The sequence below is a fragment of the Necator americanus genome, chromosome I (assembly GCF_031761385.1).
Source record: "Necator americanus strain Aroian chromosome I, whole genome shotgun sequence".
NCBI classification, from domain to species: Eukaryota; Metazoa; Nematoda; class Chromadorea; order Rhabditida; family Ancylostomatidae; genus Necator; species Necator americanus.
Window position 1 is genome coordinate 2127007 of NC_087371.1, and position 13973 is coordinate 2140979.

The 13973-nt window shown below is 37.0% G+C and overlaps 1 protein-coding gene across 2 annotated transcripts in view; it reads right to left on the minus strand.

Moving 5' to 3' along the window:
• The window catches only part of RB195_004236 (uncharacterized protein), a gene marked incomplete at both ends in the record, with an annotated part of 89314 nt that overhangs the window by 37755 nt on the left and 37586 nt on the right, over positions 1–13973 (minus strand). The window contains one exon of one of the 2 annotated variants that reach the window (XM_064181068.1): positions 456–492. In XM_064181068.1, coding sequence (XP_064033259.1) covers positions 456–492 — 37 coding nt within the window. Of the gene's footprint in view, positions 1–380; positions 493–13973 lie in introns of both variants that reach the window. The other variant, XM_064181069.1, reaches the window with a different exon arrangement.

Sequence of the window (13973 nt, forward strand, 5' to 3'; positions counted from 1 at the left end):
TGGGGGAATTTTTGGGATCGTCGCGGAAAATTAGGGTGTGACGACACAGATGAACGCTTAAGCGTACGAACAACCGCATACTATCGCTTTTTAACGGCCTGTCTGTCATCAGAAGCATGACAATTGATTGACAATCATTAATAAATGACAAGCTGACAATCGGACTGGACGACTGAATCCGAGCGAGCCCAGCAAGCATCAAAAAGCGAACGTAAAAGTTCACAGAGACCACACAGGGGGAATTTTTGGAAAAATCACCTGCTCAAGGACACAAAAAGGTAAACACATACACAGTTAGTCGAACAAACAACAAACAGATAGACTGAGATACATAGACAAGCGAGGACAGACGTAGGAAAAGCAGCAGAAGAAGGGAATACCAGCACTACTGCATCCACTATCACCGCCATAAGCTAACGGACCACAACTTCTTGGCAGTGCTGCCACCGACCCACCCGATATTCCGGCTCGACGTTTTCGTTGTTGGCGATACTAAAATTATTCGATTGAACACAAATATACATTCCCAAAAACTTCAAAATTTCTCAAAAAAAAATAAATTCATTTAAATCCTTGCTCAGCCAAAATTCTTCGCAACTCCCTATTCAGGAATTTATGGGGGAATTTCTCTCCAATGTTCCCTCCTATACGTGTATCCCCAACAAATTCATGGAATATCCCGATATACCTCGTGATTCTGAATATTCACCATAGAAGGGTTGCTCTGCACAAATTAAATGTGTTGACCCCATTAGACCCCATTAGGAGAAATAATTTTTTAAAGCTTTCCCTGAGAAAATGGGATTAGATTACTGTATTATATTAAAACAATACAAAAAAGTATCATCAACCACAAAATCCTACAAATTTTCTCGAAATTATTACTCGCATATCGCAAAATTTTGTCAACTGTCAAAGTTGATCAAAATCCTATAAATTTTCTCTATTAGATCTATCTGCAGATATTTTCTATTTTATTGAAAAATTCAAAAAATTCTGAAGTAGCAACCACCTCCAGTGCGACTCATCTAAGTTTGAAGTCCAAAAATGAGTTATACTCTTATAATTCAATAGAAATATGGTGTTTTAAACTATTTTCCGTTGGATTTTTGAAAATCTACCTTCATGTAACCCTTCCTCCTCTACCTCTAGGAAAAACTTCTACCTTAGCCAGTTCTCAACCTTCAATCTTAAAATCTTTCAATTCTGAAGGATTCTAGGACTCATAAAAATAGATCAAATCCCGAAAAGTTCAAAGAATAGGCTAGGAACAGCTGCAAAATTGCATCTGTCCACGAGCCAAGTAACTACGGCCTCATTTTTCAGGTGTATCGGTTTCGATGTGATGATTAATCCGTTACTGATACGCAAATAATTCAGTAATCAGTTCATGTCAGTTTAGTAAACAGGAAACTCGTCCAAATTTGTCCAGATTCATATTTATGGTGGCAGAGACACGTCAGCCGCTAGAAATTCATATCGCCTTAGGAAGAAAAACCGGAGAATTTCTGAGAAAATCGAAATTATTTAATATTGATTTTAATATTTTTGAATTATTAAAAAGCTAGATTAATGGAAGAGTAAAGTCAAAAACACAATTAAAATCATACCTCGAAAGGAAAATCAGAATTTTGGCTGGGCGTGGAGCCAAGGAATCACGCAAAAAACGTAAAATATCACGTTTATTTTTTTATTTTAAGAGATTTTTCGCGTGGAAGAAGAAAAACTTACAATGCCTCGCTCATCGAGACTGTACATTGGTCGAAGTACAGCGGACGGCATCGTTATTCTACACGTTATTTGCGTTAAAATATTTTTTTAAGGAAAAAAAAATCACGGAAATTCAACTCAATAAATCGTCGAATGGTGAAGAAAATCCGAGGATGAAAATGAATATGAGATGTGGATAGCTGTTAAAAATCGTGAAAATTTTAATTATTGAAAATTTCCTGGCGCGTTAATGATAGTTATAGCCGCAGGCGAGGTACCACCCGGATAAACAACACATATCATATTCCCATGAGGGGAAGTAACATAGACTAAAATGAGTCATTTGTGGATGAGGTTGGGGGGGGGGGGAAATAATCGCCTACGGCTACATGCGCGGGGGGGACGGACGTCGACATAATTATAGGTAATTTTGAAGCGTTTAATGTACGAGTGATGTGTTTACGATGATGATGTTGACATCTCGGGTGGAGCACATTTGAGATTTTCTTTCAAAGCGGGCGGCCCGAGTTCAAAAATGAATTCGCATCTATGTGAAAAAATACCAAATATCGATGCAGTCCCAACACGAAATTCGGTGACAAATCACTCGAATATTCGATAGTTCGAATGAATGGCGAATGAATGGCGAGCGAGAATTTCATTCTTTCGGGCCCGGAATGGGAAGGAGTACGGATATTTCCGACTGTGAAACACAGCAGAGTTATACAGCAGAGCACTTGTCAGGCGTGCCGGCCCCACACGGACGGTGAACATTGATGAAGTATCCGTGTATGTGGAATGTGGAAGAGAAAAAAGTCCGCTTCGGAAACGATTCTCTGTGTGTGAAAGTGCAACAGCGGATTCAAAATTATGCATAACAGAGGAAAAGAGTGCAAAATGACAAAAAAAAAACGAGGAGAAGGAATTGTGCCTGCACGTTCTAGGACATCCGGAAAGGAGAGGAATCCCGAGGAGACGATTTTGTTACATTTTAAATTTTTTTTTTGATTTTTTAAAAAAAGTTTAGCAGGATTTTATGTTAAAAATGTAAAATTTGGCACCTAGATTTTTCTGGAATAAAATAGCACTTAGCACAAAAATTAAAGAAAGTTTATGTCATGAGTACAGTATGTTATGATCTATAAACCGAAAAAACACAGTATATGTGCACTTATGTGGATTTGCTGAATTATTTTCCTTTTGAGTTACTTTTTTTTTCAAAAATCCAATTATCCGAGAGACACTTGTCCGGAACAAATTTCATTTCACTTCCGATTTTTGGAGCACTTCACGTCCTTTAAACGCGATGCATCACGAACGAAGACAATTTTGCGATGTATGTAGGAATAGTGAGAGGTAGCGATCATGTCCACTGCTTGTTCAGCAATCCGGGAAAAGACCCGCATAGCAGACCAGACCAGTGTGACCACGTCTTCACAACGATGCAACTTTTTACACGATAGGACGTGGATTACTCGATGCCGTCATCCAACATCGGTAATTCTACTAAATAATATAATTCAAGTAAAAAACTGAAGGTGGCCAACAAAATCGTGGACGCGCTGCAGGTTGCCTTCGTTCTATTACCTAGACCAGAACAAGAATAGCTCCAGAACCGAACTGAAAAAGCCACGCCCCCTCCCCCCATCTAAGGCGATTCCGATCCGAAAAAAGTAATAATGTGACGTTGTGATATGTATGTCGCACACACGCACCTAAAATCCACAAATTTGGTCATTGATGTTCGGTGGGAGGAGGAGGGGAGGGGAGGGAGGAGCAACCAACGGTTGGTTTCGCCTTAGTTTCGCTATGCATGAATTCTAATGCATACGAGAAATTTTCCTACTTTTTTCCCCCTTCGGGAAACTTGGCAGTTAATGGTACAAGATTTGAGAAAAAAATTGCTATTAAATATTTTTAAAAAATGATGGACAACTTGCATTTGTGATCACGAGCACGAAATCGAGGAATGAGGTGCGGGAAACTCAGCTGAGAGTTGAACTCAAACGAAGCGAGAAAAAAAAAGAAAACACGGCGGTTATAACTGAATTTACGGCGGCGGCCCAGAAGAAACGACAGAGGCGACCGGGCTCAGCTGACCGCGCTCATCATCCTCGGAAACGGGGGATTTCTTCTCTCCGGAATCCCAGCAAATCCTAATGCCAACGTATTTTTTCTGCTGTAGACATGGTGTTCACGTCATTATCGTTAATTTCTCAGGATAATATTAGCTCATCTGACATTAGTAAGCTACTTTAAGTAAGACAAAGATCAACTCACGAATTCTGATGTCAGGAATCGAAAAAAAACAGTTCCGTTCTGATATCATCATATCTTTTCTATTTACCAACTCCATCCCCGTTTATTTTTATCCATTGCTTTTTTAGGAGAGCAAAAAATGGTCCTAGTATGCTTGAATATCAACATCTTCCCAATCCCAAGGAAAAAAACCGAAGATTTTATTGATTCTGACTAAAAACATTCGTTTGAAAATGTGGGCTGATTCGAGTTTACGAGTTCATGATACTTTTTTTGCAGGTCGATTTACCTTTTTATTCTCCATACCTATTTTTACGCTTTTTTTCTGGAAGCAGAGAAATATCCTAATTTGGTAAAATATCAACGATAATAATAATAATAATAATAATAATAATAATAATAATAATAATAATAATAATAATAATAATAATAATAATAATAATAATAATAATAAAGACCGAAGATTTTATTATTATTATTATTATTACTATTATTATTACTATTATTATTATTATTGTTATTATTATTATTATTATTGCTTTAGTACATTATTATAGATTATATTATTATATTACTATATTTTTATTCCATTTTATTTTTATATCGCACAGAAAATTCTTTTGAAAATTTGGTGTGATTCGACTTTACGGGGGTGGGTTTTATTCCGGAAGAACTCAAAAGAACAAGGAAAAAGCCAAGGATTTTATCGATCCTGGCAGAAAAATTCTCCTGAAAATCTGATCTGATTCGACTTTCCGAAAGAACTCATGAGAATCCTCAAAAAAAAACAAAACAAAATGAATATTACCGACTGGGCACCGCCTCAAAACAGCGTCACCACCAACTGAACCCTCATCGTGACGTAACGTAATGAGGAATTACGTAGAGGGAGGAAGTAACAGGAAGTAACAATAAACACAGCGTGAAAATAATTAAACGAAAGAAAACAAAAAAAATTGCTTCTTTCCAGCCGTATAGAGTCTGAAAGAAATGAATAAAAGATAATTGCACGTTCAAAACGGGATACGGTAGCCGTGATATCCACTTTTTCCCCAATGATTATCGAAAAACAAAGATTCAATTAGCAAATGTGATCAGCAGCTAAAAAAAAAGCTACAAAGTTTATTTCTTATTTAAAATTTTTCAAAAGACTTTCTCCTAAATTCTTCAGCAAAACTTCATTCATTGAAGCATAGAATCCTGGGGATTCATGGATTTTGTTGGATTCTGCGGGAAAAAATTGCAAATATTTTTATTTTTCGATCAAGAAAAATAGCTCAACCTTAGAAAAAAAGTGATTTGTCATGTTTAAGAAATAATTAAGAAGGAATTAATAGAAAGAAGAAGAAGAAGGAATTAATAAGGATGAGAAGATAATTCGTAAAAAATTCTTTTCTCTCACGCAAAATTTTCTCTAGAAAAACTTTTGTTGAGGACAAAATTTCCTTTAGAAAAAAGGTTTTCTACATTTATTTCAAAATTTCTGGTTTTTCTAGTTGTTCCTGAAACGTTCAATAAAGTTAATGCTTCGTTAAGGCGTTAAACCAAAAAATATAGAAAAATTACTCTAAAACCAAACTTTTATAAGCAAATTAAGGATAAATAGCAGACTGGAGAGGTTCTACGTATGATTTTCCACAGATAATTGAAAATTTTTGAAAACATTCTAGAAATTTTCCGAGGTTTCTCTCGTTTCTCTTTGTTTCTATAGGTTTCTTATCTTTGAAAAAAATTAAAATATCTATTTTTACTCTTTATTTCTAAGTAGTTCCCTGAGTAGGAGGATATACCGACTCATATCGGCACCACATCGAATTGGCGCAACTGCGGCACGCTATAAATCCTAGCCGGCAACCTTTCAGAGTGCAAAAAAATAGCCGCACTTTGCATTTCACGCATAATTTCATGTTCCGGATTTCCTTAGGGCATAGGTGGTGCACGGGAATTACGCGGCAGTATTCCGGTTTTGAATTTTTCGCTGCAAATTTTCGGGAAGAAAGCGCAAAAAACAATCAGCTGAACTGCAGCAGTTCCTGATGTTTTCAAGCAAAAAACAATCTAGGAGAAGTTCTCGAATTTTCAGGATAGAATACAGTTGAATTTCCTGAAATGTTTCGAAAAAGAAACAGATGAAAAGTGCATGAGGTGGAGCCGCATTTCTGTAGAGTTATAGAAAACAAAAACGGATTTCTAGCGCCCTAGCGCCATTTTTGAATTCTCCGCGGACCACACAAAACCTTTAGATTTGAAGCCGGAAGGAAAAAGAAACAGGCATTAGCATACGATCCAGAAGGGATTTCGAATCCGAGGAGAATTCATGCCGCTGGGAAAAGTGAAGTGACGTTGGATTTTTCTCACAAAAACATGGTTGTGGAGCTCTATGCGTGGGAAATATAGCATTTACTTAATCCTCCATGTTCGGATGTAACAGTATCCTCTCGGAAATTTGCAGAAACATAGAAAATTCTATTTTTAATCGTGAAGAGAAAAAGAGAAGGAACGTAGTCAGGAATTTCCACACGGGATACACCTCGAAACGTTGAAAAGTCAACATCACGATGATCTTTGCTCATTGCTATTATAAGCATTCGTGTCGCCCGAAAAGGGCAGCGTGACGGCATCCGGAATGCTTCCAGAAAGTTATTAAAGCTTATTTTAAGCTCCTAAATGATGGATGTTTGGATGAAAATGACATTAGACGAAATTAAAAACATTTCTATTTTTAATCTGTATATTTAAAATTATAATTCTCAGCCTCATTTGAAAAATATTTGAAATTTGGCGCCAGAAAATAGGTCTAGTGCAGCCATTTGTACTTTTTTTTTCCATTTGCTTTGGCTACTAGCAACTTTCACGCTTTGAGATTAGGTGAAGAATCCTGGAAAAAATATCAGGAAACGGGAAATGGCAGGTTTAGGATTCCTCTTTTTTAGAGTTCCATAAGGTTTTTATCTAACAACTTCATGGATTTCCATGGATTCAAACAATGAAGAACTCGAATTGGGACCAATTAACATTGAAGAACAGGTCATTTTTCACAATTTCCGTTGGAGAGAAAACTTCATGAGTAAGAAAAATTTTGTTTTTTTTTTAATCCCGGTTGTGGATTAACACTACAGCCCTGGAAAATCCATCCAGGACCATCCTAATTAGCGGCGAGACTAGAGGCGATAGCCACCTCATTCCTCATTGCATTCTTCATGCATCTCAATAATTAGGAGAAAATTAATTTGTTAATAATTAGGAGAATTTGTTGGATCTGGGATCCGATGCGAGAAATGATCCCTAAATGGACAAGTCTGCAGATTCTGACCTCGATACGATTCCTACGAGCTTCTTACTCTATTTTATATCGTATGATAATGATAGAAAAGATAGTTTTCAGTGGATTTTTCATGGATTACTGTACATAAAATATAAAGTAAATAGAATAAACGATAAATAAAATACGAAAACATCACATTCCACGAAAATTGCTGTAGAAAAACCTTTTTTCAACCTTTCTTATTCTATTTGATACTTGGTGATTCTGATTTTAAAAAAAATTAAAAAATAGTCTTCAACGCTTTTTTTCATGGATTGAATAATTATGATTTAGTAATTAAGGATCAAAATATATTTCTAAAACAAAATCTCTCCAGAATAATCGTATTCAACCTTTCTTTTCCCTTAAAAATCCACGTGAATGTTAGATTCACATTTGTTTTCTACCCATGCTCATTTATAACGACTACGATACTAATTACGGTGTCATGCATATGTCATGTAGATATATGTATGGATAATTGCTGTAAACATGAGAAAAAGAAGGAAAAAAGAAACTGAGATCAGGGGCTCAATAGCAGCCGGGCATGAGTTGTGCCGGGAAAACATCCACAAATAAATGTAGCAGACTTACCCGTTTCCTTAGCTGGAACTGGAAAATTTCTTATGGGGATTTTGAAGCGACGACGCTGTACGCGAATTTAATGTATAGCAATATTGCGATAATGAGAAAATTATAGAATTTCTCCTGGAATATTTATAGTTTTGCGCAGCTTAGTAAACAAAAATTATGATTCGTTAGCTATAAAGCGGGATTCTTTACGAAACATCTGGAATATGAATCTGGTTTCAAATTGTGTGCATATAATATGATAATATATTATAATAATATAAATGTAACTGAAAAAAAAAAGAAAAATCAAAATCAGATCAAAAAAATCAATCAAAAAATGTAACAAAGATTTGAGGAGCTAAACGAGTAGAAAAAGTTAGAGAGGAAGGAAAAAAGTAGGGAGAGAAAAAAAAAGAACAGAGAATTACTACGGGAAGATATGCAGCTGAAATTAATTCTTAAATTATTCTCTCCGTGTCGTGTCTAGAATCCTAAAAGAAAGAGGAAAGGAAAGAAATCTAAATGGAAAGGGAAGAGGCTATGGATCTTGGCAGAAAATCTTTCAAAAATTAAAAAAAAAAATTCATTTTTGAGCATCTTTTTGCGCATTTTACTTATTTGTACAACTGCGCTCTTCACTAAACACACGGGAAACTTAAGTTGTATGGAAAATCAGGGATTTAAAAAATAAGTTTAAATTAATTAAGGAAATTGACAGCGCTTTTTTTTATCAAAAGCAGGAAAATTGTGCCTATCAAACAACAATTTTTTTGCCTTCAACTATAATATTACGACAAATATCTGTGGAATCCTAGAGAAAAAATCAAGAAAAATGTAATTGCCAGGTGCTAACGTGCGCGATCTATGCTTCTAAATAAGTTTTAATTTCAAATTTCATTGATTGTGGCGTTAAACACCAAATTATGTACTGTGGAAATAAAAAATCGAAGAAGGTGGAAAATGTTCTTGTTTTCTTAGGGATTCAATCATTCAACTCCTATCGACACCCTATAAATATTTAAATATTTTTTCTCTTGTCAGCCTATTCAAATATTTCTTCATTCAACGAAAAATTCATTCTTTCCAGGATTCTTTTCATTCTTTCTTTCCATTCTTTTCCTTTTTCCTATCGTTCTCGTTGTCAGAGGCTGAAAATACGGGACAGAGTCAGGGCATAAAAATCGTCGATAAAAATGAATGTAAAAATATTAAATATAAAAATAAACATAAATGTAATATGGAAGGAAAACTCCAAAAAATATTACGAAATATAAATGTAATATAAATACAGTATGGATAGAGCCAATGTAAAGGATTTCAACAGAAATTCCCACTGTAGAATTTTTTTTTCTATCGCGATAATAATTTCCTTAACGAGATCTTCCTACATCTTCTTGCATCCAGCAATTTTTACAATTTTTTAAACTCTTAAATCCACAAAATACTACGCGCATCCGATAATTTCCCCGTGACTATCAAAATTTCTCGGAGTTCCAACGTTCACGTAAAGAAATCAAAATAGAATTCTGCGGAATACTGTACTGCATTAATTTAGAATTGCAAAATCAATTTGTAATTGCAATTGTAATTGTATCGCTAAAAATTCCTTTTGCCAGAAAAAAAAGCGGTTGCTATTGACAACCGTACCGGATTTTATGGAAACAATAAGCTTTTTTTTTAAACTGTTCTGTTTATATGCACTTTTGGAAGAAAATTTTCTGGTATAAACGGTTATTATCCAAGCGAAATAATTCTCGCACTATTGAAATGGTCATGTACTTTAGCAACTAATATATGTAGGTAATGAAATAATGCGCATTCACCAGGATGCTTCTTAAGGGACCTAGGAAAAAAGGAGAAAACAAAAGAAAAATACGTTGACAGTAAAAGCAAAAGGTGGACAGTTTTTTTAGTCGTTTCGTCCTTGTTTGAAGATTTCTTCGTAGGCCAAGACCATCTGTGGACAATTACAGAGGGTTTACATACTTGTCTAGGAATTTAAAGGCATCACCCCATGAATCTGAGAAGAGGTGGTACGGATTTTAGGTGGAGTATTCGTATACGGGATAGTAGATTATGAAGAAGGCTGTGATTCCGTCCATTTTTTCCTAATTGCCGTAGAAAAGGCCCCACAAGATGCGGCGCGTGCACAAGGCTGGCGCGCTCCAATCGAACTCGTTGTAGAAAATAGCGCGCCGGGACGCCCGAAGCCGTATCTTCCGGGCCGTTTTCTATGGGAATTAGGAAGAAATGGACGGAATCACCCACCTCTCCATAATCTACGATCCCGTATACGAATATTCCACCTGAAATCCGTACCACCTCAGATTCGTGGGGTGATGCTTTTAATTTTGATGGCATTCTCTTGTCAGGACTGAGCTGGGGGAAGTTCATCATAAGGAGACAAAAAAAAACGTCAGAAATGGAAAAATGGCTAATCCTTGGTTAATAGCTTAAAGTTATTGAACGAATACAATTGATTTATCGGTTAGATAAACTCCCGTGGACAATTAGATTCGCTTCTTCACTACTGAACGAAAGGTCTCATGGAATGGATGAACTGCGGAAATAATACAAGGACATGAACAATACAAGGATACAACAGACTAGGATAAACGTGACGTTGAAGAAATTCAATTTTTCGATAAATGAAGATGTCCACTTAATTATTGTCGAGAATGTGTTCCTTGGCGGGTCGATTGATCCTTGAAATTGATGAATATCTGCTCCCGAAGCTGTGCATCGTTGACATGGTCGAGGAAGCCGCTTAGATGGAAGCTCTATTGTCCTCCGGGGCATGAGATGCAGTACAGTTCGTCGCTGTCTTTGGAGAATTGAAGTGGAATATCAGTTTGGTTAAAGGCATCACCTCACGAATCTGAGGTGGTACGGATATCAGGTGGAGTATTCGCAATACAAGATCGTAGATTATGGAGAGCTGGGTGATTTCGTCCATCTCTTCCTAATTTTCGTAGAAAAGACGGGCCGGAAAATATGGCTTCGAGCGTTCTGGCGCGCTCTTCTCTACGCAGAGTTCGATTGAAGCGCGCCAGCCTTGTACACGCGTCGCATCTTCCCGGGCCGTTCTATACGGCAATTAGGAAGAAATGGACGGCATCACCCCCCTCTCCATAATCTACTATGCCGTATACGAATACTCCACCGGAAAACCGTACCACCTCAGATTCGTGAAGTGATGCCTTTAATTTTCCTCTTTCTTTTCGCGCACGTACCAATTTGGTGCTGGTTGTTACAGGCGATTTCGCTGTGGTTTGCTCTTCGGCGGAATGGCATATGACTGTTACTTTTGCTCCAAATAGACCTGAATAACATCCTTCGATACTGGAAGCCGCTGTGGAGCATTTTCCTCTACTTTTGATGGTCACAATTTTGACATTTTCCATAATCAATAATCTAATCAGTAGGATAGTCAGTTACCTCATCGAGAGAACCTGTCCGTTACTGACTTCTTCTTCGCTTCATTACTGACTTCTCCTTGACTTCGGGAAAGCTTCGTTGATCTTTTTTAAAGTCAATTTGAACAATTTGATTTGTACGTGAATTTCTGATCCGACTTGTGTGTGTGTGTGTTGTAGAGCGATTGTGTCATCAAAATTTTCGATGATGATGACGTTTTTGGTGACCGGTGGCAAAGTGTTTTGCTGAAGATACCTGGACATTATTCCTTCTGGGGATGTGCATGTGGGTTTATAGGGTCCAGTGGAGCACGTACATGCTTTTGAGGGGAAAGAGACACGCGAATCGAATTGTATCGAGTTTAGAGGCACACTGTAGTTGTGCAGGTGTTTAAGGCGTCAATTCCTTTGGCTTGGACTTTCATCGCATCGTCATCGCAGTCTTTGTGCGATCTGTGATGAGGAGGTTGTCGTGAGGATAGTGATTTGGTCCTCGCGGATGGTCCAACGTTTATGGCGACAAGAGCCTCAATACATCAATACACGCAGTATATATACGGACAAAGGGATGACAAATTTCAATTTTCTTGAGAGAGGAATGCTACTAGACATAACATAGGCCTGACATTTTAACTATTGGATTTCTCATAGAGCAATGATTCAATTGAAGAATTTTTTAATATGTGTGAGAAGTGGCATTTGATGGAATTCTATAGTCATTATTCTGTACGATTACAGAACGATAGGTAGTTGGGGGGAAATTGTGCCTAACAGTGACAATTTGATGTTGTTAATTCGGCCTGGGCGAAGGGTGATGATTGGGTACGTCGGGCTACCAGAAAATTGCAGGTTCAAATCCTGCCGTGGTCGCCATTTAGTCGTTACGTCCTTGCTTGAAGATTTATTTGTAGGCCAAGACTATCTGTGAAAAATTACAGAGGGTTTATATCATGCACGTGCACAAGGCTGGCGCGCTCCAGTCGAACTCATTGCAGAAAATAGCACGCCGAAACGCCCGGAGCCGTATCTTCCGGGCCGTTTTCTACGGCAATTAGGAAGAAATGGACGGAATCATCCACCTCTCCATAATGTACGATATTGTAAGTTATTGAAAGAACGCAATTAATCTATCGGTTAGATAAAGTTTTTGACTTTCCTTTTTTTTTGGTCAGCTAAATGCCAAAAATCCTCTTGTTTGATATATGCGGTGTAGTAATTTCCAGAAATAGTTTTCCTCCTGGTTCTCATGGTCCAGGAAGCGGAGAAAGCTCATTTTCCACTAAAACCTAAAGGAATTCTCACTGAATTCAGCTGCATTTCATTTTGAATTGAATTTGAGAAAAAAAAGAATAGCAATAAGATTTCGCATTTTATTTTGAATAAGATTTTGAAAAATAAAAACAAGAAAAACAATTAGATCTGATAATGCTTTGAACTTCAATAAATCTGCAAGAGAGATTGGCATATTGAGATTTAATTGAAGCCTTCCTGAAGATTTTTTTATACTGTTAAAGAAAAGCAAAACCCTGTGGCAATCGACTCAAATCCATGCTGTGAACGAATTTTTTCACTCATCCGAAGGACCATTACAGACAGTACCGTATACTGTCGCGAAAAAAATGCCTGTTGGAGTGAAAATCCTGAAACATTTTGTTTGGATCAGCAACAGCTGCTATAAAGGATGGAAAAACTCAAAAGACTGATCCACAGTATCTAAGATTTGAACCAGTATATTTTGGGAAGAAAAGTTGTCTATTTTTCTCTTTTTGTCGCATTTTTGCTGTAAATAAACAAGTGAGTAAATAAATAAATAGGTAAATAACATAGATAACAAGATGTTTTGCGGAAAGTGAGCTGGTGCCTATCCATCGCGAAGGGGTACGAGGATAGTGTTGCTTACTTCAAAAATCTGCCCGGATCCTAACGACGTAGCAGAATTTTCCAGCAAAATCCTTTTTTCCCGCGTTACGCTCACGTTCATCTGTGAACTGTTGAAAGATTAAAGGGGCTCTAGCGCTGAAGAGCTCCACGTTCGTCGGATGTCCGGTTGGAAATCTTTTGTACTTCTTAAATAACTCCTTATTTTTCTTTGTATTTTTCTTCGGATTTATCTTCTTTAATTTTTATCTTAATTTCTTCATATTCTTCCTCGCATTCTTCCTTTTTTTCGAAAGATTCTTTCCATTGAAGAAAAAAACGTCAAGAATTCTCTTCCTCCATGAAGGACTTTTTTTGAGGAAAATTTTGCTGACGATAAAATTTGCTTCAAATAAAAAGGTTTTCTGCATTTATCGCACAAGGATTGGGCGGAATTTTTCTGGAATGAATCCACGAGCGCTAGTTGACCTAAAGACCGTAGGTTTCTAATTAAGGGGAGCAACCGAAGAACATCCTCTGAAATATAGATGACATCGCGGCTGCACGCGATTTTTAATGATCTTCCTGAGCGTAAAAAAGAATGTGCAGGCTGGAGAAGAGGTTGTTTTATTAGGGTTACTTATTAATAACCTTCTCCCAAGTACATGGTACCTATTGTTGTTGTTTACGCACACAATGAATTACCTAAACAAGGATTTTTTGCTCTCGTTACGCAGACAGGACATCGTTTACCCTTCAGACAGCAGTCTAGTGTTCTGCACCTAACACGATCTTTTTTTTGACTTTTTCTTGTTTTTCTCCTTTTCTTTTGAATTTTGAATTTTTTTGTTCAC